Source organism: Aricia agestis, chromosome 17 (genome assembly GCF_905147365.1).
Source record: "Aricia agestis chromosome 17, ilAriAges1.1, whole genome shotgun sequence".
Classification (NCBI taxonomy): Eukaryota; Metazoa; Arthropoda; class Insecta; order Lepidoptera; family Lycaenidae; genus Aricia; species Aricia agestis.
Window position 1 is genome coordinate 11,997,385 of NC_056422.1, and position 27,358 is coordinate 12,024,742.

Consider the following 27,358-nt stretch of genomic DNA (forward strand, 5'->3'; position numbering starts at 1 on the left):
TAAAGATAAATAAAAAATATAATATTAACACCGCCAATCATATTTAAATTAAATTGGGATAAAACATAAAAAGCATAGTGAAATGTAGTTATCGTATACAAAATAGGGGTCAATTTATACTAGCGCAGAGTCGAAGCGCATCGAAGCGAATTCCTAAAAAACTGAACATAGGAAATTCAACCTTAACTCCAGAATATAACGCGCACATTGCTTCTGCTAGGCCAATCAGCGTTGGTTCGCTTCGATGCGACTCGACTAGTATAAATTGACCCTAAGTAAATAAATTATTTTAAAATGGATCCCAAGAAAGAAAGTTCATGTCTCTGGGTAATAAAGAAAAAAAAGTACGTATAGGTATTTCAATTTTTATTTTTATAAAAACTACAAATCACAGACTAAATACAAATTGCACTAATCAGTTGAACATGGAGTGTAATGCAAAAATGGCATAAAAATTATCTGAAACGACTAGGAGCCAGCTACTTCCTCACAATTTACAGTTGATTGTAAATAATGATATTATCTACTATTACGATATCAAGTCGGTTAGTAACCCATTGCCTGCAAATTCGAGACCCTATAACCCACTAACAAAGAATTCTGATATTAGGAACTGAAGTAACATATTATTATATAACATACTATATTATTTTTACAGCGAATAACTATACAATAGCCCAAGAACAAGCGGCAGCCAGACTTTTGTAATTTTTTATAAGCTGAAAGTTTGCCTGTATATGACCCCAGAGTTAAGAACGACCAGCAACCATAAAGTATCGGTCGCAGTTACTTAGAAGCTACGAATAATAAAAACTAAGGAAAAGTAACTCCGTCAAAAAACATGCTCCACAATACGTCTTGTCAAAAAAGTGTACCAGGTACACATTTCTATACATTTGCAATATTTAGGTGGCCTTGAGCGGTATAAAGGCTGACGTTACATGACAGTTCGAAAGGAACCAAATTTAAAAAGGGTAATAGTATGGGAGTTACGATTCCTTAGTTTTTATTATTCGTAGCTTAGAAGGCTTCCAGTTCTGATGATCTACCTAACCTTCGAGTAATATAAAGCATTCGGCATAACTGTAGGTTTTTGTTGAAATAGAAAATTAAACATTACATTTTGTTGAGAATAACACAAATTGTTATTTTACATTGTATTTCTGATCTGAATGGAAGAAGACTTTTTAAAATATTATTTTTGGATTTATTTTCAATGTACGTGACTTTATCGATGTAGCTTTCTTGTAATCTTTATTTTAACTTTAGAATTGGCAAATTAACAGCGCTTGTCTAAAATCACATCGTTGTCGAGTTGTAATGTTAGATAAAGATTCAAGTCTCAACTCTACAGGTGGTCTTTTTCTGGCCTATTAGAAAAGTCACATGATAGACAAAGATAGAGGATATTAATTAATGATTACGATATACGCTGTGTACATATCTTTATTAGTAATGCCACAGAATATATATTAGTAGTACCAACAGAATTCCAACTCGTGAAACCCGTTTAAAAAAATAACAACTCATGCTACGATACTATAAAGTTCAAATTCCGACCGCGCAGTGTTAGGTGCCTACAATTATATTTGCCTACACGTGCGCTCCCTTTCTATCGCGTAAGAGGTACCCTTTCTGACGAAATCAAGATTGTCACCTTTTAGAAAATAAAATAATCTTCTTTTAATTACTATAGCTACTAATAGCAAACTTTTTTATAGTAATAATCAAATTTTAGTAACCCAACGTATATTTTATGATAGTAAGTACCTCTTGTACTTACAGCTCGATACCTAAACGCGCGAGTGGGGCAGGCCTGGTAATGCCTTGATCACACCTGAGAGAAAGAGTGGCGATACAGTACTCTCGGCCTAGCATTCGGTATGTTTTGTATAGATGTGCTCGGCCGAGGGCGCTGACTCGCCACTCTACTCGGTAGGTGTAATCAGGCCCTAAGGGGATTAGAAATTATCACTGGGTTATATTAAGATACCGTTATTATTTGGAAGTTAAAAGAGGCCAATTACATAATAAACTAGGTGGCGCTTGTCGAAAATAAGTTTTGCAAAACATCTATTTTGGATCTCCTTTTGTTGGTTAAATTTAACCAGTAACGAATTCTTATTTTGCAGTGTTTAAAGATACCTAATATTTAACAATATGTTGTCATTTCAAGAATAACTTCCGTCTATCTTTAAATAATTCTAATTTCTAGTCTAAGGGCGTTCGTTCCGTTAAGCGTGCGCCCGTCGCGGCCACCCGCGAGGCGGCGCGTGCAGCGGTGCCCGCCCCGCGGGCGACGGGTCGACAATCTAGACGTGACAAATGGGCTGATTGGCTGACGCCTTTGTACACGTCAGCGTCGTCTGTTGGCTAGGTAATATATCGACTGTACACCCGCGCGATCGAAATTATATTGGCCGCTGCGAGAGACGGGTGGCCGTCGCGGGCGGCCGCGACGGTCAGGCGGGCGCCCTCGCCGGGCACACGCTCTACGCAGCGAACGACCTTAATCACTTAATAACCTCAGTCTAACCTTTTGATGTGTGTTTTTAAGTTGAAGCAATTATACCAATACAATTCAAGCTTTAATGTAAAACGAGGTATTTATACAGCGATAGCTTGTTTAGGTCAAAATACGGTATAATTTATTTCAGGCAGTAACAAAGTGCAGTTTACTTATAACATTTTAAGACAGTTTTGTAAGATTTTACATCGAAATTCATAGCTTTTAGAATCAGTCATTTTCATAAGAATTATTATTATGATAGGTTTTTGAAACTGCATTGACAAACGACTATATTATAATAATTATTATTAAATTATATTCCTATCAAGAAAGGAACAAAGACTGGATATCTTTGTTTCTGTTTGTTCGAACACACAATCAATATACAGTTCAAATACAGTCACTCTTTTACTAAAAATATATAATAGCCTACACTGCATCTACTTGTCTTTATCTGGCATATTGGAAAAGTCATATGACAGCATGGGCGTAGCCACACTGGGGCAAGCTGGGGCGCTTGCCCCACCCTGGCTCTGACCTATAAGGTGCCAAACTAAACAAAAAAAAATTTTTTTCAACTATTACTACAATCATAATAACCGTAAGAAAGTTACACAAAAAATTTGCCGACATGAAAAAAAGTGTGATCGAAACAAAAAGCGTGCACGTTTTACGCGCGCATCGCAGCGGTCTTTTGAAAGCGAGCCGTATTACTATTAAAACGCGTAAAAAAACCAAGGGGGGGGGGGGGTAAGGTTGACTGCTGCCTCACCCTGAGCCCAAGGCTGGCTACGCCCATGTATGACAGACAGAAAAAGCAGATCTTGAATAGATAGGCTGCGTAAATATCTTAATTAGTAAGAGGGATAAAGTACAATCAGCACCAAAAATCAGACACAAACATACTTGTCAACGTTTTCAACTGAAGAAGTACACCGAGTCGAGGACACTTTTGATGTCGAATGTACCCTTCTCTGGAACCTTCTGTAGGACCGAGTTAACGCGTTTCTTGTTCGCCACACCCGTCGTGTACTCGATGATTTCACTGAAAAATAAAAATAAATTGTGAACACAAATAAAACACAATATTACTTGCACTTTATCCACTATATAGTGGAAAAAGTGCAAGTAATATTGTGTTTTATTTGTGTTTAAAATGAATTTCTACCAAGAACCGACAGTACAATCAATTATATATATAAATTGTGAATATTTAACAGCCGATACACACTATAAGAACTAACAATATAAGGCTTATATTATAAGTAACAAAGCTAAAGAAATTATTATTCCTCAATTAATGTGTTACTTTATATAAGTACCCTGTTTTCAAAGAATATAAGACGAGGCAACATTCGATACCAAATGCTTTAAAAGATTACCTCTCGGGGTAGCTGTATTTTTCAACCATAAATTTGGACAAGTCCTCCAGTATTGGCTGCGAGTGTAGCGCCACGAACTGCTCACGGCATATCTGTAACGATACAAAACACATATTTTAGTCACAAAACTGATTTAGGGCTCTATTACACTGGCGATTCGCAGGCAGGTTTTTGGCTTAACGACGCAGCCTATCTCACGGGCGACTAGCGACTGGTGCTATTAGTAGGCGCGACAAATTTGGATCCCAATTTCCATGCTTTATGTCATCAACATAAAAGTTCTATCGAGGGTATAAATTATCTTTATTAAAGCCTGTATTGTGTGTAGTTACACCCTCTAGCTAAAAATACGCCACACAGCAGGTGCGACGAGTCCAGCGAGTGGCTGTAGCTGGGCGGTGTGTGAGAACGCTAGACAGCAGTTACCCGGTTCATGACGTCGACGGTGTCGGGGTGCGTCCAGTAGCAGTCGTGCACGGAGACGAAGGCGAGCGGGCGCGGCGCGGCGGCGCACGCCAGCGCAGTCAGCATCATGTGCGACGAGTCCAGCGAGTGGCCGTAGCTGGGCGGTGTGTGAGAACGCTAGACAGCAGTTACCCGGTTCATGACGTCGACGGTGTCGGGGTGCGTCCAGTAGCAGTCGTGCACGGAGACGAAGGCGAGCGGGCGCGGCGCGGCGGCGCACGCCAGCGCCGTCAGCATCATGTGCGACGAGTCCAGCGAGTGGCCGTAGCTGGGCGGTGTGTGAGAACGCTAGATAGCAGTTACCCGGTTCATGACGTCGACGGTGTCGGGGTGCGTCCAGTAGCAGTCGTGCACGGAGACGAAGGCGAGCGGGCGCGGCGCGGCGGCGCACGCCAGCGCCGTCAGCATCATGTGCGACGAGTCCAGCGAGTGGATGAAGTTGGGCGGGAACGCGTTGCGCTGCTTCATCGTGCACGGACGTCTGTAGGTGTAAGGATATTTGTTAGTGGTGTAGTTGAATAAAATCTTGCTCTCTTCACAAGCAAACGGTCAATCCTATGCCAGGTGAAACAGAATGAGAATTTTTGCATCTGAATAATTATTATTATAGCCGTTAAATGCGTTTGCAAATACGTATTATAAAAGCTCTACTAAAAGAAATATAAGTCTTATAAAAGCTCTCTTAAATGGACTACAGATCGTTGATCATAAGCATAAATCATTCACTATACAAAGTGAGTTTTTTTTAATTTTAGAGTATTTCACCAATAAAGTCGCCATTTTGTTTCATCATACTCACTGCGTCAGATCAAGCGGCGTGCGGGTGTTGGATGCGCGGCGGTAGTACGGCTGCAGGACCGGCAGACCGAGCGGCGTCACCCATTCCACGCTCTCACCACATACGCTTGATATTAGCCTGTGGAATATTGCTGGTTAATGCATCTTATTTATCGTATATGGAAAATATATTGCCTATAATATAATGCATTGACTAAGCACGAGCGAATAAGGCAGTTTAAGCAGTTCAAACGAGGAATAAAGTCGGGTCGTCAAATAGAGAGATTTTTTTTAAAGACCTTGTTAACAAGTTCAAACGGGGAATAAAGTCTGGACGCCAGATACAGAGCAAAAAAGCATAATGTTACTTAAACATCTGATTTGAATCAAGATGTTAAAGTTGCGTTAGGCCTTTTGGAAACAAGTTGTTTTTAACATAGGGCCAGGCCACAACACCGCGTTGCGACGTCGCATCGCAAAAAACTACACTGCTTTTGGTTGTTTTTGCGATGCGACCCAACCCAACCAAATCAATTTCTCTGACACTTATGAGTATGACTCACTTGGCACAATCCGTGAACCAGTCCTGTATGAGCTTGGTGGATGTGAACATCTCGCGCAGGCTGTCGAACGTCTTGGCGGTCAGGTACTGCGAGCACGACCAGACCTGATCCTTGGGGAACTCCGATATGTCTGGAAATATATATAAGTGAATGCTTACTAATTTACCTATTATTATCTTAAACACTGACACGCCAATCACGAAAAAGTTAAATTCAAGGTATGGAGGGAGACGCAAAATAACGCTGCAAGTTTCCAAGTGTGGAACATTAAATTTCTCAGTTTCCATTTCGCAGTTCGCGACATCGACGAGAAAAAGGTGGTAAATATTGAGCCTAGGTTCCAAAATAAAACACAGTATGGCCAGTGGTTAATACATGACGTATTCGACGCCATATTGTGTTGTTGTGCCACTGATGCGACAAGTGTGACGTATTATCAAAGCACTAGCGTATGTTTTGGAACAACTCACGGTTCTAGAAGTCATGACTCATGAGCTCTCAGTATACTTAGTTATATTTCGGAACATACCCTGAATAACGACGGTAGTTTTATAAGGAAATCGTACACTTGATATTTGCTCCTTAGTACCTTTTAGCTGCTTAGCGATCTGCAGTCTAGCTCCAAACCGTGTCACTCCGTAGACAGTAGTCATGACAGTCTGCTTGATGACCTTTCGCCGCACGAAGCCTTCGAGCACTTTCGCCTGTGGCACGCCCGCTGCTGCGTCCCGCGCACGCATTGTCTCTACCTGTGAATATATTTTTTAATTTTATAATGACAGTTTTTTTTGTAGGACGGATACAAGAACTTTGCCATCGTATTTGGCGCCTAGATGTGCCAAAGCCAAACCTAAAAAAAATTGCAGTATCAAATCGTCATATAGATTTACGTTATGCACCGGGAACCGCACATGCTGCTGAAGGTCTCAAAATATAGCGGATACTGACCAGCGCGGCGACCTCGCTATACACGTCCTGGGGGCGGGGCGCGGGCGCGAGGTTGACGGCGGCCGCGCCCCCCGCGTCTCCGCCCAGCGCCGCGTAGTGCTGCAGACCATTACACGACCCGTCCTGGTGCACCGGGAACCCGCACATGTACTCTGTAAACATACATTACTGTTAAGACACGATTAATACTCCTCACACCGATTCCGTTGACGGCGGCCAGTTTCATTGAAACCAGGCCAGGTACGCAGGAGTAATTTTATAGTGCTCAAGTGTGTGCGCAGTACACAAGAGCACTCTCTATTCCTTCACTCTCATAACCCAGTGGGACGGAAGACCGACACGACTGGCGAGAGACCAGGCGCAGGACCGACTTTTTACATGCCCATCCGACGCATGGATCATCTTACTTGTCAGACAATCAGGTGATCAGCCTGTAGGCCTACTACGAAACCGTTTTGAGACTCAAACAATCGGATGAGAATGCCGCGTCCTGCTCTAACAACGTAATTTCACGTTTGTTACAGTAGGACGCGACATTCTCGTACGATTGTTTGAGTCTCAAAACGGTGTCGTGGTACGGCCCCTGCATTGAAGGCACGATAAAAATATTAGGATACTATAAATCTGTATATATAAAACTCAAAGGTGACAGACTGACTGATTGACATAGTGATCTATCAACGCACAGCCCAAACCACTCGACGGATCGGTCTGAAATTTGGCAAGCAGGTAGATGTTATGTCGTAGGCATCCGCTAATAAAGGATTTTGATAAATTCCAACCCCAAGGGGTTCAAATAGGGGATGAAAGTTTGTATATAATAATACTTCTTAACGCGAGCGAAACCGCAGGCTCGCCTATATATATAAAACTCAAAGGTGACTGACTGACATGGTGATCTATCAACGCACAGCCCAAACTACTGGACGGATGGGGCTGAAATTTTGCATGCAGGTAGATGTTATGACGTTGGCATCTGCTAAGAAAGGATTTTGATAAATTCCAACCCCAAGGGGTAAAAATAGGGGATGAAATTTTGTTTATAATAATACTTCTTAACGCGAGCAAAGCCGCGGGTAAAAGCTCGTATTTAATATACTGTTTGCAGTACACAATTTGTAAACAACACGCTTGTGTACTTACATGTGACGCAAAAGTTTATTGTTATTGTTTATCGCTTCTAATTTGTCACATAAACTTTAAGGCGATGTCTTATCATGACTGTCAAAAAGTTATTGCAATCTCGATACAGTAGTGTGCGGTCTTTATTTTACCTCGTGTGTCATTCTTTGGAATGCCTATACAAGATTTTAATTTTCTTACCCTCAGGGTTAGGCGAGCGCACAGCGTTGGCGATCTCCATGCAGCAGGCGAGCGTCTGCCACGGCTCTTCAGACTCACGCCACCAGCCAGCGCCGTTCAGCGGCCGGTCCGCCGAGTCCAGGATCTGGTCCATTATACTGTCTGCGTACTCCAACCTGAAAATTAGTTAAGCAGTCGAAGATTTTATAATGGATGACATTGATAGTTGGAGGAAATTACGTAGGTCCGTCAGCACAGCCTATAAATTAGTATCAAATTCAAATATTGATATTGATTATTAGTAATAGTTATTACAATCTCTTTTTAAAATGTTTAAAAGTGATTCCTACCATAATGTTATTTGAATAGATATATTATGTAGTTCTATGGATTATGCACATCACGTCCCTAATTAATATAGGCCTTGTGTTACGGGGACCAGAAAACGGAAAATAAAATAAAGCTCACCGCTCATCTAACGTTGCACGCTTCTTAGCGCCAGTCAGGTTGATGGCATGTAACTTCAGCCAGCGTAAGCCGCGCGGGCCGAGCGGGCGCGTGTACGCCAGGCGAAGCAGCGCGCGCGCCGCGTCCGCTCCCAGTGCGGATACGTGCGGGCCGACTGCGTATACGCGCCCGCGGAAGTCCATGTTGTGAGGCAGCCAGAACGTCGCGTCTCTGGTAAAAAGAAAGCGATCAAGAAAAATGTTAAACTTATAAAGATAATGTGTAAAGTGTGTTTGTGTGATATTGTTTCATTTACATGTGATTATTATCCTACAAAATTTTAACCGCAACTTTCGTTTATTGTATCCATACATTTTGGAAGTTCTTTGCAGATGTTACGCGACAGTAATTTTATGAATGAATGATATAAATTATTTTCTTGATTTGGTTGAAAGGATACACACCTGTAATGGTTAGCCAGCGACAGTTTATACAGGGTGTCGCACCACAGCGAGTGCATCTCCGCTCTGGCGCGCGACATGGCGGCGCGGCGGCGGTGCGCGGACGCGGCATCGCTAGCCGGTCCGAACGACGACGCGTCAAGCGACGACGCCGGCGGCGGTATGTCTAGGTTCTTGTCGCCGCCAGCTCTGAAATATCATCAAATTATAATATCACACTATGAAGTTAAAGTTTCATAGTTAGAATATTTCTGGCTTAAAGTTTTATAATAATTAATCAAGCTGTGCTGCAAGGGAAGAGTTTGATTACATAATCTATGTACAACTTCTATAGATTAATTATATTAATTTTCGATTAAAAGTCCACATTTGTGTCATTGGTATTTCATCCTTGTGTAAATAAATAACGCATGTCCACGTTTAGTTTACGGGTTACGTCAGATAAGTGTTGGTCTTGTTGAATTTGAAAATGTAAAATCGAGAGATGTACAGAAGCTTTATTCGGGTTGCGTCATACAAATAGTGGACTTGTATTGTACATATGTTACGCTCAAAGACCGAAATCACTCAATGAGCGAAAAAATGGCTCACAACGCGTTGTGGTCACAGTGAAACAGCCACGACGCGAAATTCGCGTCGTGGCTCTAATGAAAACGGCCACGACGCGTTCTGGCAATCACAAAAAGACCATAACGCGAAATTCGTGTCGTGGCTGATATGCTATTCGTTTTTCTTCTTGATTTGTTCTTGATTGATTAATCGTCCATAGGTATGGAAGATTATATTTAAATTACCACGCGTACTACAAAATATTTTGTAGTAGGTACGCGTGGTAATTTCGCGTTATGGTCTTTTTGTGATTGCCAGAACGCGTCGTGGCTGTTTCACTGTGACCACAACGCGTTGTAAGCCATTTTTTCGCTCATTTAGCGATTTCGGTCTTTGAGCGTAACACATACAAATAGTATACTTGTAATTCCAATGCTCACGAAACGCCTGATTCACAATGCTTTCTTCAACTCTGATTTATCAACGTGTGACAGCCAATAAGCGCGCTCGGCGCCCAGCGTTAACCAATAACCGTGCGGTAAGTTTTCTAATCTTTTCTAATCCGAGTCGCACAGGCGTTGTGAATCAATGCGCAGGTCTGCAAATATCTGCCAAATGTAATGTTCAAGTGGGTGCGCTAACACTTGTTTAAGTAGATATGGAAGTACATATTATTGCACTTTCATATTTAAATACCGTTATCAGGATACAAGATAAGCATAAATGAATTAAAAATACTTTTTTTTTCATACTCATAGCTTTTCACTGGGAAAACAGTGGGTTATGTGTTTACACTGATATGTATTTTAGCTTCAGAATCTCAAAGTTATTTTAAAACATTATGCTAAGATTAATATAGTGTAAAAAATTGTCATTGAGAAAGTAAAAAAGTGCACACTTTTGAAGATAATAACCTAATTGCTATTGATAATGCTGTTATTGTACATTAACCTGTACACTGTACAGTGCACAGGTTAGAATATTAAGGAGATTTAGAGAATGTAACCACCCATCATTGATTCATTAAAAATAATAATGAAGAAAAATAATTATAGTCTTAGCACAGAATAGATAATAGTACAAGTACAGAAGTCTCACTGCTTTGATGTTCACAAATGCCGCCGTTTTATGTGCCTACATAAGTATTATTAACAAACGGACCGCACGCGAACAGCCGCCATTGAGCTCTCTAGCGCCGCGCGAAGGTCGACTTTATATCTGACAAGGTGTGGACCTTGTCAGATATTCCGAAAATAGGGTTGTCAAAATCAAATAAGTATAAATACCACGCAAGGTATACATACGGAAACTGTTATACCTACCTATTAGGTAAATGAATACCGAACATATAAATCAGTTTACACAGACCGACACCTGATTTTCTTTTGATGTAGGTAATTATGTATGGATTATATTATTACTAGATGAAAACCCGGCTTCGCTCGGGTAAACTTGTAACTCAATACACAATCTATGTACAATTTTAATAAGTACAAAATGTAAGTAAATATTTGTGTAGTCTTCTTTTCTCAGGAAATATTAAAGGAAAGCAAGACTCGTAAATATTCGTATAGCCTAGTTAATTAAATTTAAAAATAGTAAATAAAACTGCAAAGTTTTACATACTTAAATATTTTTTTTTCAAATCAACATTATCTAAGGTTAATAATTTCTCTTGCATTCAGTCTTTTTCTCTACATTGACAGGTAGGTAAGTACCTTTTTTACCATTTTAAAAACAATAATAGTAGGCAGGTATAGTATTTTTAACCGACTTAAAAAAAAGGGTTATCAATTCGAATTTAGAACCGTATGTATGTAAAATTTCCAGAATTGCCTCGTTTTCGTATCTATACATATTATAAAACAAAGTCGCTTTTTTCCCTCATGTCCCTTTGTTCCCTTTAATCTTTAAAAATACGCAACGGATTTTGATGATTCTTTCAGTGTTAGATAGCCCATTTATCGAGGAAGGCTATAGGCTATATTTTATCGCGCTAAGACTAATAGGAGCGAAGAAACAGAGGAAAATGTGGAAAAAAACGGGGAAAATTATTTGAAAGAGCTAACTTGAACGCGCTAAACTCAGGAACTACTGGTCCGATTTGAAAAATTATTTCAGTGTTAGATAGCCCATTTATTGAGGAAAGCTTTTTATCACGCTAAGACTAATAGGAGAATGTGGAAAAAACGGGGGAAATTATTTGAAAGGGCTTATCTCGCGAACTACTGGTGCAATTTTTATGTTATTTGGCACAGATAAGAAGACCATGTGAAGGATCACAGTCTATCGATTTTATTAATTTTTTCAGTGGCTATATATGTATTTTATACCCGTGCGACGCCGGGGCGGGTCGCTAGTATTAGTCTATAATATTATCAGTCTGAATTAGTCTGAATTTTGAAATCGGTTTTATCTTTGAAATTTAAAAAAAAACTTGGGAGGTGCCAAGGGACACCCGAATGGAACGAAGTTAAGTATTTCTTATGTTCAAAAAACCTGTGTTAATAAACTCAAAATATTATTAAAAAAACGCCATCTATTGACGCCCAGGAACAACGCGTCGCTGATTATTCTCAAAAAACGCCATCTAGTTGATGCACAGGAATACTATCAACGCCCTCTGCCCCTAACATGCAGGTACTAATAAAAAGTGTCGAGGTCTAATATCGTTCTATCTAGCCCTCTTTACGCCGAACGCAACATAAGGAACTTCGTTCCAATACTATAATTATAAAAAGATAAAACCAACTTCAAAATTGCATGTATTAAGAATTAGCTGTTGCCCGCGACTTCGTCCGCGTGGACTTCAGTTTATAGCGCGCGATGTCAACAAAATTGGTGTCAAAAGCTTTTATAAAAAAAAAAACCCCTGGTACCTACCCCTTAAATCAAAACAGCTGTGCAGTGTGCACATAATATTTCAATTTTTTAAATTAAACTTTATATTTTATGCCAAATTTTTAAGCTTATTTAGCCCCCCAATTTACAACTTTACCCATAAACTATTTATCATTGATAGGTTTAAACTTTAAGGTTACGTCACTGCATAGATAAAGTACTGATTTATTAAATACAAACAATCGAAAAATATCCAAAATCAAGTGTAAGATAATACTACCTCTTATAGAAAGACTTTTGGGCAAGCATTAGCGCGATGTAGGAGACGCACGGCGCCACCTAGTATGAATTTTTGGAACTAACTTAATTTGAACAAATTTACGCATTTTCACCCCCTTACAACGCTTTTTTCCAGTAAAAAAGTAGCCTATGTCCTTTCTCAGGCTTTAGACTATCTGTTTACAAAATTTCATTACAATCGGTTCGGTAGTTTTGGCGTGAAAGCGAGACAGACAGACAGAGATACTTTCGCATTTATAATATTATAGTATAGATTAAAATTCCCTAGATGTCAAAAACACATAAATCGCTAATTGTTGAGACGCTGATAAGTGATAAGTTGATAACAAACAAAAGCAATAAAAAAAGGATGCGCTATTGGTGCGCCATAACTGCCGACAGGTAGAAAATGAGCAATGCCATGTGTCAGTTTACAGCAAGATGGCGCGTGAAGTTTGTTTGTCAGTGCCATTAGAATTTAACGAAATACTCCAAAATCCGAATTTTGCGGATATAATATGTTGTCGACTCGAAATCAATATTTTCTTATTTTCTATTATTCATATAAGGTTTCGATCGAGTCTATCGTACCCCTAGAATCTAGATGTATAATGTATATATGCAGCTACCACCTACCACCTATTTTAAATAAGTATATGTATATATATATATATATATATATATATATATATATATATATATATATATATATATATATATATATATATATAACTCAAGGGTGACTGACTGACTGATTGACATAGTGATCTATCAACGCACAGCCCAAACCACTGGACGGATCGGGCTGAAATTTGGCATGCAGGTAGATGTTATGACGTAGGCATCCGCTAAGAAAGGATTTTGATAAATTCCAACTCCAAGGGGTTAAAATAGGGGATGAAAGTTTGTATATATAATAATCCTTCTTAACGCGAGCGAAGCCGCGGGCAAAAGCTCGTTTATTATAATTATAAAACATTTGTGTGTATATTTAATAATATTATTATTGTCATAGATTTAGGTACCATGACAGTAGATATTTAAATTTGCTATTTTTTCATTGTCCCAACAATCGGCTGCAATGCAGTATTTATTTTTGATAAATTTTGCCAATTAAAATATGACACTGCGTAAGAGGCGCGCGCGTGCGCCACGAGTCAGTGCGCGGCGCGCGGCAACCATTGAATCGCCCCGACGCGCGACGTCGGGGAGTCTCCGTATGTACTTGTAGCTCGGCGGCGGAACGGAGGAGTGACACCCCCCTGGTCTTAGTGCCAAAATCCTGCCTACTTAATGTGAGAAAATTTTCAGAAGATTGCTAGAGATTTCTAACATAATAATTTCAAATCCAGAAATTCCGTAACGAAAATAACCAAACGCCAAACACCGCTGTGCCGGTCGGAGTGGGGGGGCCACTCCGATCGGAACAGCGGTGGGGCGTTGCCAGACTTCGGCACGGTGTTTGTGTGCGTGCGACTAGACGTATGCGAATTTAAAATATGCAATTTGATAAAAAATGCTATGCAATTGTTTTACCGCGGCAGTCTCTGAGTGCCACACGTAATTTTTCCTGTCCGATTAGAATTAATGATTCAAGAATCGAACTAGACATCTATCTTCTAAGTTATCACTTATCTACGACCGTCACTTGTATCACTAGGATTTACATAATTTTAAGCCTGTCAATAAGCGCGATAAAATACCAATTAATCCGAAAAATATATATAAAAATGGTTGATAAGAGATGATAGCGTTAGAATATAAGGTGGTCTCGACGTTAGAGGAGCATCACTCGAGATGTGGTCTCGCGACGTATTAAGGGCTATAGGGCTGGTGGTAGCGGTGGCGACTGTCGCCCTAGCGGCGTCCAGCGCCGACCCTTACCATCAGGAGGTGCGGTCCTCCCAACCCTCTACCGGTAAACAGGCCCAGCCGAGCGACGCCGAAAAGACTATCCAGGTTAGGGTTGAATTGGACGTTTTTTTTAACTTTGAGCAGGTTTTGATCTTTCCGACCTATCCTTTTTGTCCCTTTGCGTACCAAGAAATTATTGTTTAATAATGTCAAATTCAAAATCGAATTTTAATCCATCACGCCACAAAACTTTTTTAAATTGTTTTTACTATAAGGAAATTTGACTTAGACTGTTATATTTTTTAATTTTATCGGTTTTTTAGTACTGGATGAACCAGGCGCAGGATGCTTTGGCGGCTCGCATCAGGAAGGGTAATGCTGGTAGCGGGGGCAAGGCCAAGAATGTGGTGATGTTTCTGGGTGACGGCATGTCTGTGCCGACCCTGACCGCTGCACGCACATTGTTAGGCCAGAGAAGAAACCAACCGGGCGAGGAGGCGGAGCTTAGCTTTGAGGAGTTCCCCACCTCTGGTCTCGCTAAAGTAATTATTTATTTATATAACACGAGCTTTTGCCCGCGGCTTCGCTCGCGTTAAGAAGTATTATTATATACAAACTTTCATCCCCTATTTGAACCCCTTGGGGTTGGAATTTATCAAAATCCTTTCTTAGCGGATGCCTACGTCATAACATCTACCTGCATGCCAAATTTCAGCCCGATCCGTCCAGTGGTTTGGGCGTTGATAGATCACTATGTCAATCAGTCTGACTGACTTTGAGTTTTATATATACAGATTGGTGTTCTATTTTGCCCTTCGCATTGGCTTACTTTAGCAATAGTTTTTTTCGTCATCAATAAGTTTTGGAATTCTTCTCAATTATGTCGGATATCATCTCTCGAACACTTTTATGTAATTATTCGAAATTACTAAATAATTAAAAGCCGAAAGAATCTTCTAACAACACTAAATTACTTAAGACTAAAGAACTAACAACGCCCTTAATTCTAGACGTACTGCGTAAACGCCCAGATCGCGGACTCAGCGTGCACGTCCACCGCGTATTTGACGGGCGTGAAGGCCAACAGTGGGACCATCGGCGTGTCGGCCGCCGTCCCACGATGGGACTGCGAGGCGTCCGTGCCTGATGACCGCAAGACTGAATCAATTGCGTCCTGGGCGTTGGCGGATGGACGTGACGCTGGTGAGTAGTGAAAGGAATAGGGGAAATTCGATTTAACATTTTAGTGCTATCACTAAAATGTGTGTTCGAGTATACCTATGTATACTCGAACACATTTTTTTTAAGTACGATCATAGTGTATAATATTGTGAATTATAGGAAAATATCACATAGGTCACCATGTTAAGCACATGTGACAAACATGGTGTTCTTAATCCAACGCGCAATTTAAGGATTGAAAATATGTATCGACGTAATGGTTAAAAAGTGTAAAAGTTAGGTTATGTTTAAATAAATTTGTAAAAAGACTCATCCTTTGAAAATTCTAACTCTACAATCACAGACTATCAACATCTATCAACGACTATCGAATTTCGCAAACCAGGAATCAAATTAATAATAATATAAATATGCAACATAAATAGCTAAGTACAAACATATACCTAACCTAAACGCAAAACAAATTGAATAATAGATATTCAATTTTACAGGAATTGTAACAACGACGCGCGTAACGCACGCATCGCCGGCGGGCGCGTACGCACACGTCGCGAACCGGCATTGGGAGAACGACGCTGAGGTGCTCGCCAACCCCGCCGACCCCAACATGTGTCCGGACATCGCGTATCAGCTGGTGCACTCGCACCCTGGGAAGGACTTTAAGGTACGCAGACTCAAGAGTTCTTGAAAAGTACAAATCTTTAAACTTCCTGGAAAGGACTTTAAGGTACAAAGTTTTAAAAGTCCCCTGAGAAGGACTTTAAAAACTTTGTACGATGTATTTAAGATGTATAAACTATACATCTTAAATACATCGTAAGATGTATAAATTATAAAATTCAAAAGTTAAGATAGAGGACTTCAAAATCATGAGTTGAATGTCTACTCCGTATGTTCAATAGCCATTATCATAGGTTACACAACTATTATGTATATATCACTTTATCGTTGGACAATGAAGCAATAAAAGGATTAAGATTAGGTCAGTAATGACACTCGTTTCTTCAGGTGATCCTGGGCGGAGGCAGGCGCGAATTCATCACGAGGACCACGGTTGACGAGGAAGGCAACACTGGTCGAAGGACGGACGGCAGGAATCTCATCGAAGAATGGAAGGCCGACAAAGCTGAAAGACAGGCTAGCTACCAATACGTTTGGAACCGAGACCAACTTTTAGCCGCGAATGCCAGTCTACCCGATTACCTGCTGGGTTTATTCGAATCCAACCATATGCAGTACAATATGGAAGCCAACCCTGCAACGGAGCCTACACTTGCCGAGCTAACAGAAGTCGCTATACGCATGCTGAGTCGCAACGAAAACGGTTTCTTCCTCTTCGTGGAGGGTGGTCGGATAGACCACGGTCACCATGACAACTACGTGGAGTTAGCCCTGGATGAAACTATCGAAATGAGCGAAGCGGTCGCAAGGGCAACGGAGCTGCTTTCGGAAGAGGACTCTTTAATAGTGGTGACGGCTGATCACGCTCACGTTATGGCCTTCAACGGGTACTCCCCAAGAGGTACAGACATATTGGGCACGTCCAATGATCGTGACCTCCACAATGTGCCATACCAGACGCTGTCGTATACCAACGGTCCTGGTTATCGTCTGCAGATCAATGAACAGCGCACCGACATCTCGCAGGAAGCCAATTACCGTAAGTATCTAATAATATTATGAGGAACAAAGGATGACTTGGATGACTTTGAAAATTGCCATTATTTCCATGTGGATTTGTCAGGGATTTGGAAATATCGATTTGTATTTTCTGGTGCAACTATTATAACGACACGTTGCACGTAATTTTAGGGGCTTTTTGTGCCTCTTTTCTGATGGACTATATAAGTAATTATGACTATTCATTTCCAGGTGGTATTACATGGCGTGCACACGTGGACGTGCCTTTGGAGTCGGAGACGCATGGAGGAGACGACGTGGCGGTATTCGCTTGGGGCCCCTACCATGCGCTGTTCGGTGGGCTATACGAGCAGAACCACATCCCGCATCGCATGGCATATGCGGCGTGCATAGGCCCGGGCTTGCATGCGTGCAACTCTGCAGCAATCGCGCGCCCACTCATGCTAGTCTTAGCACCGTTGGCATACGTTCTGTATAGCATGTTGTAGAATTCTCAATGTCACTCAGCTTATGTTTTAGTTCGAGTCCGGTAGATCCGTCTATACACACGGGCAATATATTTAATTGTAATCTCTAGATTAAGTAGCTTGTGATAATTATTTATTGTATAAATTATAAACAGTTCATGTTAATTTTATTATGAAATACTGCGTACTTTTTTACCAATAAATACATACATATTTATTTTTTTATAAATCATATTTTATTTATCACACCTAATACCAATTCATGCTTTTTGTTTAAAATTTTTGGAACTAATCCAAGGTGTTAAATATCTTATAGCAATATATCAGACCTATCATCTATGCTAATTTCATATTGTGTATATTAGCTAAAGAAGCTTTCTAAGTTATACTTAGAAAGCTTCCTTAGTTCTTATTCTTATAGAATAGGTTTACTTTGTAAAGGTTATGCACATTTAATTTGCGGAACCTTAAACTTTAAAGTAGTAAAGACACGTGGAACGATTTACAGAGAATTATTATATAACAGAAGAGCAGTAGCAAAATAAAAGAGACATTATCAGGAGTACAATGCTCAAGAGTTTTCCGAAGTTTATATCTCTTCTCTCTTAATTAGGGTTCCGTACTCAAAGGGTAAAAACGGGACCCTATTACTAAGACTTCGTTGTCTGTCCGTCTGTCTGTATCCAGGCTGTAACTCAAGAACCGCTATAGCTAGACTCCTGAATTTTTTTACAGATTGTGTATATCTGTTGCCGCTATAACAACAAATACTAAAAACAAAATAAAGTTAATATTTAAGGGGGGCTCCCATACAACTAACGTGATATTTTAGGAATTTTTTGCTCGTAATCAATAACGGCAATACATAGGCACTTGAAATATTCACGAAATACTCTAATTTATTCGCACTTTAATAATTTATAATAAAACTAGCTGTTGCCCGCGACTTCGTCCGCGTGGACTTCAGTTTATAGTACTTTATAGCGCGCGATGTCAACAAAATTGGTGTCAAAAGCTTTTATAAAAAAACCCTGGTACCCCTTAAATCAATACAGCTGTGCAGTGTGCACACAATAAGTATTTCATTTTTTTATATTAAACTTTATATTTTATGCCAAATTTTAAAGCTTATTTAGCCCTCCGATTACACAACTTTACCCAAATTAAACCCAATTACCAATTTAAATAGTTTATTTATCATTGATAGATTTAAGGTTACGTCACTGCACAGATAAAGTACTGAGTTATTTAATACCGTAGAATAGATATAACAATCGAAAAAAATCGAAACTTAAATGTAAGATGATACCACGTCTTATAGGAAGACTTTTGAGCAAGCGTCAGCGCGATGTAGAAGACGCACGGCGCCATCTATTATGAATTGTTGGAACTAACTTAATTTGAACAAATTTACGCATTTTCACCCCCTTACAACCCTTTTTTCCAGTAAAAAAAGTAGCCTATGTCCTTTCTCAGGCTTTAGACTATCTGTATACAAAATTTCATTACCATCGGTTCGGTAGTTTTGGCGTTTGGCGTGAAAGCGAGACTGACAGACAGACAGACAGACAGAGATACTTTTGGCGTTTGGCGTGAAAGCGAGACTGACAGACAGACAGACAGACAAAGATACTTTCGCATTTATAATATTAGTATAGATTATGTGCACACTGCACAGCTGTTTTTGGGTATTTTGATTAATTAAGGGCCGCGCTACACCGGAATGGCAGCGGCGAGGCGAGCACTTTCAGCGCTGCCATTCCGGTTGTAACGCGGCCCTAAGAGGGGTACCACTTACCAGGGTTTTAAAAAGTTTTTAAATTTTACACAAATTTTGTTGACACCGCGCGCTATAAACTAAAGTCCACGCGGACGAAGTCGCGGGCAACAGCTAGTTAGTTAATATTAACGTGTATAACAATCGAAAGAATCGTAAAACCTACCTCAACATGGTACCACCTCTTATAGAAATACGCATGAGCAAGCAATAGCGCGATCTAGGGGACTCTTGGCGCCATCTGTTTTGAGTTTTTTGGAACTAAGTTAATTTAACCAAATTTACGCATTTTCACCCCCTTACAACCCCTTTTTCCAGTTAAAAAGTAGCCTATGTCCTTTCTCAAGCTTTAGACTATCTGTGTACAAAATTTCATTACAATCGGTTCAGTAGTTTTGGCGCTGTTGTTTTTGAATTTGATGTCTAAGTTGGTAGGTGAGTTATTAGTTAATAACGTGTATAACAATCGAAAGAATCGAAAAATGTAGCTTAATATGGTACCACCTCTTATAGAAATACGTATGAGCAAGCAATAGCGCGATCTAGGGGACTCTTGGCGCCATCTGTTTTAAGTTTTTGGAACTAAGTTAATTTGACCAAATTTACGCATTTTCACCCCCTTACAACCCCTTTTTCCAGTTAAAAAGTAGCCTATGTCCTTTCTCAGGCTTTAGACTATCTGTGTACAAAATTTCATTACTATCGGTTCAGTAGTTTTGGCGTGAAAGCGAGACAGACAGACAGACAGACAGAGATACTTTCGCATTTATAATATTAGTATGGATTAAACATCATATTCTAACGTATTAAAAACTATAAACAAAAACATACTAACTAATAAGTATGATTAGTTCTATGTTACAATAAAGTAAAAAATAAAACGCCATCTGTTGAATCGTATTAGAACTAAAATGTTCATTCCATCGATATATTTCTGGATTTTTTATAATATTATACATAAAATATGTTTAAGATTTTTGAAATTTTATTTTAATACACATCCAAGACCCAGGAAAATTGAAAACTTTTTGTTCCGCCTGTGGGACTCGAACCCAGGACCCCCGGGATGAGCGCTGGCCACGCGCAATGCGAATTCATTTTCATCGAAATTTTCATGGAAATAAGATATTTTCCCACATCAAAATGTAGCCTATGTCCTTTCACAGACTCTAGAATAACTGTATACAAAATTTCATTGCAATCGGTTCAGTAGTTTTGGCGTGAAAGCAAGACAGACAGACAGACAGACAGACAGACAGACAGATAGACAGACAGAGATACTTTCGCATTTATAATATTAGTATGGATTATACATAAAATATGTTTAAGATTTTTGAAATTTTATTTTAATACACATCGAAGACCCAGGAAAATTGAAAACTTTTTGTTCCGCCTGTGGGACTCGAACCCAGGACCCCCGGGATGAGCGCTGGCCACGCGCAATGCGAATTCATTTTCATCGAAATTTTCATGGAAATAAGATATTTTCCCACATCAAAATGTAGCCTATGTCCTTTCACAGACTCTAGAATAACTGTATACAAAATTTCATTGCAATCGGTTCAGTAGTTTTGGCGTGAAAGCAAGACAGACAGACAGACAGACAGACAGACAGACAGACAGATAGACAGACAGAGATACTTTCGCATTTATAATATTAGTATGGATTAAACATCATATTCTAACGTATTAAAAACTATAAACAAAAACATACTAACTAATAAGTATGATTAGTTCTATGTTACAATAAAGTAAAAAATAAAACGCCATCTGTTGAATCGTATTAAAACTAAAATGTTCATTCCATCGATATATTTCTGGATTTTTTATAATATTATACATAAAATATGTTTAAGATTTTTGAAATTTTATTTTAATACACATCCAAGACCCAGGAAAATTGAAAACTTTTTGATCCGCCTGCGGGACTCGAACCCAGGACCCCCGGGATGAGCGCTGGCCACGCGCAATGCGAATTCATTTTCATCGAAATTTTCATGGAAATAAGATATTTTCCCACATCAAAATGTAGCCTATGTCCTTTCTCAGACTCTAGAATAACTGTATACAAAATTTCATTGCAATCGGTTCAGTAGTTTTGGCGTGAAAGCAAGACAGACAGACAGACAGACAGACAGAGATACTTTCGCATTTATAATATTAGTATGGATTTACATAAATGAAATAATTAAGGGGGGCTCCCATACAAAAAAAACATAATTTTCAGTCTTTTTTTGCTTTATTGTGGTACGGAACCCTTCGTGCGCGAGTTCAACTCGCACTTGGTCGATTTTTTGGCATATTATCACACTTCATTATCAAATTATGACACAAAATATTTAATTTAACTATTTGTTTTTTTGGAAAATTATGGGAGGAGAGGGACACTTGGGCCATTCAATTTTAAGCCTGTATGGGTCTGCGGGGCTAAAATGGTCACATTTAGCAATTCCTCTCAATCAATGCAGCAAATGAATTGTCAAAACTGTCAAACTGACAAATGTCAAATCAGTACAAAAATACAGAAATGAATTGCAAGCAGAGTAGCATTTTACGATTTTAGAAAAAATGAATCGTATTATGATTCATATCATGGATACCTATGGGCATTTCTTATGTCTGTAAAACGATTAAAGGTCTGTTGAAATGAAATATTTTCAGTTTGTAAATTTTTATAAACACGTAAAGTGTTTATAAAAATTTACAAAGTGTGTTTACGGCGTGTAACAAAACAAATCGTGAAGTCGCTATCTTTATGTCTTAAATTTCCATAAAATTAATAAGCAATGTGATCCATCACCCTTTTCATAATTTGAAACTGCTTTCGAAAATAATATCCACTTAATCTGTGAGTAATTATTTTCTCACTTTTGACTAGATACAGAGTTTTTCCATAATCCCAAAATTGTGAAAGAGAGAAGAGAAGATTGAAGACTTAAGAGGTGTAATAAGCGATAGAAGAGGGTTGCAATCAATGTGTTTCAAATATCTTTGACTGATATGGGGATCTCCTACAGCTAGATAAGTTCTGTATTCCGCGCTGCTTCACACGCATGACGCATATCGAAATAGTCTGTCTTACAACTGTCTTTAACACACTTTTATGAGCTTGGGCTGTATGTATACGTAACGGAATCTTTGAGTACGATTTTTGCATGTCTCCAGTCCATTAATTCGAAACTTTGCATACACGTTAAAGTTAAGAGCCAATGACAATACAATAATTAGTTAAAAATTAAAAAAAAACCTTAATAAATGAATTTGAATAATTGTAATAAAATATATAAAAAATGAAACTATTATTTTTCGTAGTTAAGTAATAATCCTAAGATTACATCACCTATCCCCGATTTTGGGGGGCGTGGTTAAAGATACATCATATTATCTAAGTCTAACTAAGATTAAGATATCATAATCATAATCAGGCTGTCGTGGGTGTGATAGGCCTCTGATAGTGGCGCTCGTGCTGGACTCGTGATGTCTCAATGTCGGATTACTGATACGCTGATTATACACTCGCGTGATACTCATGATATCTATATATATAAAACTCAAAGGTGACTGACTGATTGACATAGTGATCTATCAACGCACAGCCCAAACCGCTGGACGGATCGAGCTGAAATTTGGCATGCAGGTAGATGTTATGACGCAGGCATCCGCTAAGAAAGGATTATATAGGATATTCCAACCCCAAGGGGTTCAAATAGGGGATGAAAGTTTGTATATAATAATAATTCTTAACGCGAGCGAAGCCGCGGGCAAAAGCTCGTTATAGATATGATTATTTCTGAAACTAGGGCGTGCTTCACGACTTCAAATATTCGGATAAACTGCATCCTACAACCATAAGATGAGGGTTTTCAGCACCTACGTTGGCCGTTGACTAACAACCGCATTCATTTTTTTGAGAATCTAAGAAGAAGAAATCTTTAATCTGACACTTTTTTTTTATTCTATAAAGTTCGTTCGGAAACCTTACCTACCTTTTTTTAACCCACAGACATGAAAGAGACTAAGGGCATGTTTCAGCACTTCCTGATAAGTGCCAGATAGGCTATCCACCATTTAACTTGACAGATAGATTATGGAGAATCTGGGCCTGTTTCACCACTTTCTGATAAGGTGCCGAATAGGCTATTTACAACTTTTTTGACAGATTCTCCATACTTGTTCTGTCAAGTTAAGTGGTGGATAACCTTATCAGGAAGTGGTGAAACAGGCCCTAAGACCGTGCTTATTATGCATAAGGCAACTTTAATTCTAGTTATTTAATTATAAAAAAGTGTATGTTTGCACAGTTTATTTATGCAGTAAGTAGCAAAAATATAGCGGAAATTCATATAAATAATACTAAATGATTAATGGCAAAATATTTCAAGTATACTACACCCATGCAGACAAAGTCTTAAGCAAAACTTATACCATAAAACAATAATCTTAAGATAACAATTAAAATGAGTGCAATATAAATCGGTCCTTTAGATAAAAGTATCAATAGTAATTATTATAATGATAACTGATAAGCAACACCACGCGTACACCCACCAGTGATCATGTAACCACTTGGACATAATATGACACACCCACATGGCTAGATTATGTCTTATTGCTTCGATTTTACTTGGTTTTTCAACGATATTATTGAAAAATATATAGTTATATACCATCTGAGAGAATGGTTAATCAGCAGATGGAAAACCAAAGTTATTAAGACGCGTTATGTAAAGTCAATAATGTTAAACATGATCTCTTGACTGGCCTTGACATAATTTACTATTAATCCATACTTCCATACTAATATTATAAATGCGAACGTGTGTCTGTCTGTCTATTACCTCTCCACGCCCAAACTGCTGAACCGATTTTGCTGAAATTTGGCATGGAGATACTTTGAGACGCGGGAAAGGACATAGGATACTTTATACACCGGAAAAATGTACGGTTCCCGCGCGATAAACTAATTTTGGGAGTTGCGGGCGTCATCTAGTTTTATATCAATTATTATGCCTATAAGCTTCCTATAAGTCAATTTCTCAAATGGGCAATGGCACATAGGTACTGTACTCGAAATATCAAAAAAGTCATTGGTGTTCTATTAAGTAGGGAATATTATGGTACCTTAATTATCCTAAAGAAAAGTCTTCCAAATTGCCATATAAAGTGATGATAAAGCACAATATCAAAGATCTATCGTTTACAGTTTACACCTTATGTATTTAATTTTTTAAGAGGAGTCCGCCGTTTTTCCATACAAACGTTGTCCCCTGTTTCCTCCCTGGATAATGCCGGTAGAGTTATGATTTTTTTCTGAATATCTATGGCCACTATTAGCAACATCCCTATGTTTTTTTTTTTCATAATTTTATTATTAAAAAAGATAAGAACGTCCAAAAACCCAAAAAAATGGCCAGATTTTCCTGTGTTCAAACACCCAGAAAACAAAACTGGCTAAAATATACAAAAAAAATAAAACATAGGAACAAGCCTTGCTTTAATTCCTAATTAAAAAAAGTACTTAAATCGGTTAAGTTTTGGAGAAGGAATCAGCGGACAACGAATCGAAGATTTTCTGTTATTTTATTAGAACTTTTGTCGTGTTGTCTCTATCGCGTTCTGCGGTGGGAGACTTGAGATTGGTGAGACAGCAATACATTTTCAAATACCTATTTTCAATTTCTCTCGCCCTTGGTGTATCCTCTTAAGTCTCAGACGGTTAGATCGTATTGTTATCTTTTCAATTATAATTTTATCGTCTCAATAATGACAAACACTATCGGTACAACATAAAATATTAAAATATTGGAGGTTTGGTAAGCAGTTACTATGTGGTTATAATAGGATATAGGACTGCAATGTTTTTAACATACTAGGACAAATGATTGATATGTCATTGTGTATTTTTTATTAGCAATAGTGTAACTCTTTACTTCTCAAAGTTATACTATATCATTCATCCTTATCGAGAAAGCTAATCGGAATTGATTGTAGGTTTCTGCTTTGTGATTGCCTTATTTGTTTAAGTTTAGATTAAAATGAAATTAAAAAAGGAGCTAACGTCGCTTTTCCTGTAAAAACTTTTTTAATTTTCACGACAACGAATTAAGTAGTTCTAGTTCTGATAGCCAGTCCCTTACGTTTTTTTCGATGCCAAACAAAAAGTTAACGCACTCATATCAAGTGGCAATAACACCCAATCGAAAAAGAAGAAGAAGCTGACACCTGTCAGCTGTCAAAGCTCACCTGAACACTTGCATCTGGAGGTCGAGGACCCTGGTGTTGATGACCCACGGCACCTCGCCCAGCTGGTTTAGGCTGTCGAGGGCGGGGTAGAGCTGCGCGGGCGGCGCCTCCTCCAGCCGCCGAGTGCCACTTGTGATGAAGAACGGCATTCTAGAATATTCCAAGTTAGCGTTAAGGGCATTTATAAAATAGTCAGTCGCCGGACATAGAAAAGTGTTGTAAAAGGCTTAAGCGTAACACTATGTCTTATTTCATTTGCGCACGAAAACAGGACTATTACGGTGTATAAATATACTGTGTTTTTCAAAGTTTCTTTCGGTTTGGTGACTTACTTTTAATATGTATTTATTTTGATGCCACCTGTTTGAGGATAATGACGTACAGTGTTGACGTCTTTTTCAGGTAATCTAGATTTTTGGGTTGTACAGTAATTCCGCATAAAAAATTACTTATTATTTTTTGCCTAGCTATGCAGCAACTAACTTCTATTCCTTAACAAAGTCAAAAAATTTCAAAGTGTACTTTTTGTTACAAATAGACATCCAAATTTACCTGACGAGGGGCGTGTCGGTCAGTAGATACGCCCCCGGCGCGGTGGCGGAGTGCCAGGGCGCGGGGGGCGCGCGTGTAGGGGCGAGGGCGGCGCGGAGGCGCAGCACGGGGCGCGCGGCGGCCGCGGCCAGGCGGGTCAGAGTGGGGTGGGGCTTCAACTCCAGCCGCACTAGACGACCCCAGGGGCGGTGGACTTTGTATACAGCTGGGAGGAGCTTCCTGAGAGAGACATGTATATAGAAAAAATTTGAGAGCCAATTTGTCGATAAAATAGGCCATACATCATGACTTAAAGGATCGGACACCGGTGCCAGGACACATTGTATATTTAATTTTTAAATATAATTAAAACATGTGTCAGTCTAAACTCATAAGCACTTTTTGTTATTTTGGGTAATTAGTAATCTTTCATCATTAATACTTCTAAAAGCGAAAAGGATAGCATACTTCTCCACAATTTACTTTAACCCAGTGAGCGACTTACTCTTTGGCTTTCGGCTTGAACATGTTGACGTTGATTTTGATGTCGTTGATGATGATGTTGTAGAGGAACTTGCCGATGTTCTGTCGCATCTCCAGCGGCCACGGTTTGTCCTCCACGTCCTGCACATTCGAATTGTTTACATAAGGGCTCCCACACGTAACTTATAAAAATATCTTCGACATAGCTCATAATAAAAATGACATTGCGATGCGAATTCGCAGTTTTGTGTGGGAGCCCTAAAGTTGTGTACGTAAAGAAGCTTTCAAAAGAAAATGAATATTTTATAGTAACCTAGTCTAAATGAAGTTTTAAACGACGCGATGGCCTAGTACCACAAAGCTGGTTAAAGAGCGTAATTTTTATCTATACTTATTGGTAATCAGTAATCACATACTTTAAATCAATAATACAATCTCATTAAATGGAATAAAAATGTATCAGGTGAAAAAGCGAAGAAACTACCATTCGATCTTGATTACGTTTAGAAAATTTAGTTCAGTGTCCTCTCTTTTTTGACAGACTGTAAAGTTAAACGCTAAAGGTACAATTCCGGGCATCTACGCGCGGCTTCTTTGACTGACGCGCGCGGCCGACGATAGTCGTAGGCCGCGCGCGGCTTACGACTGTCGCGATGC

The 27,358-nt window shown here is 39.2% G+C and overlaps 2 protein-coding genes across 2 annotated transcripts in view; one reads left to right on the forward strand and one right to left on the reverse strand.

Annotated features, from left to right (window-relative positions):
- Window positions 1-3,341: 3,341 nt before the first annotated feature.
- Window positions 3,342-27,358, reverse strand: part of LOC121735611 (DNA-directed RNA polymerase, mitochondrial) — a 34,438-nt gene continuing 10,421 nt past the window's right edge. Inside the window, exons 12-24 of the mRNA XM_042126477.1 lie at window positions 26,724-26,842; window positions 26,240-26,458; window positions 25,688-25,837; window positions 8,858-9,043; window positions 8,415-8,624; window positions 7,968-8,122; window positions 6,645-6,796; window positions 6,286-6,445; window positions 5,697-5,826; window positions 5,156-5,272; window positions 4,660-4,837; window positions 3,892-3,983; window positions 3,342-3,554 (exon numbers count right to left, since the gene is read on the reverse strand). Coding sequence (XP_041982411.1) covers window positions 3,428-3,554; window positions 3,892-3,983; window positions 4,660-4,837; window positions 5,156-5,272; window positions 5,697-5,826; window positions 6,286-6,445; window positions 6,645-6,796; window positions 7,968-8,122; window positions 8,415-8,624; window positions 8,858-9,043; window positions 25,688-25,837; window positions 26,240-26,458; window positions 26,724-26,842 — 1,995 coding nt within the window. The 3' untranslated portion in view covers window positions 3,342-3,427. The remainder of the gene's footprint in view (window positions 3,555-3,891; window positions 3,984-4,659; window positions 4,838-5,155; window positions 5,273-5,696; window positions 5,827-6,285; window positions 6,446-6,644; window positions 6,797-7,967; window positions 8,123-8,414; window positions 8,625-8,857; window positions 9,044-25,687; window positions 25,838-26,239; window positions 26,459-26,723; window positions 26,843-27,358) is intronic.
- LOC121735614 (membrane-bound alkaline phosphatase-like) lies at window positions 14,306-17,820 on the forward strand. Its single transcript, XM_042126482.1, has 6 exons — window positions 14,306-14,482; window positions 14,701-14,919; window positions 15,388-15,580; window positions 16,051-16,223; window positions 16,568-17,219; window positions 17,432-17,820. Exons 1-6 carry the CDS (start codon window positions 14,321-14,323, stop codon window positions 17,686-17,688), a joined length of 1,656 nt encoding a protein of 551 aa, XP_041982416.1. The 5' UTR covers window positions 14,306-14,320; the 3' UTR covers window positions 17,689-17,820.

Bases quoted from the DNA above. Each gene is read 5' to 3' on its own strand.
- LOC121735614 (XM_042126482.1), top strand. From the start codon at position 14,321: ATGTGGTCTCGCGACGTATTAAGGGCTATAGGGCTGGTGGTAGCGGTG. The intron at 14,483-14,700 runs GTTAGGGTTGAA...TCGGTTTTTTAG, and splicing joins ACGCCGAAAAGACTATCCAG to TACTGGATGAACCAGGCGCA. The intron at 16,224-16,567 runs GTACGCAGACTC...TCGTTTCTTCAG, and splicing joins ACCCTGGGAAGGACTTTAAG to GTGATCCTGGGCGGAGGCAG.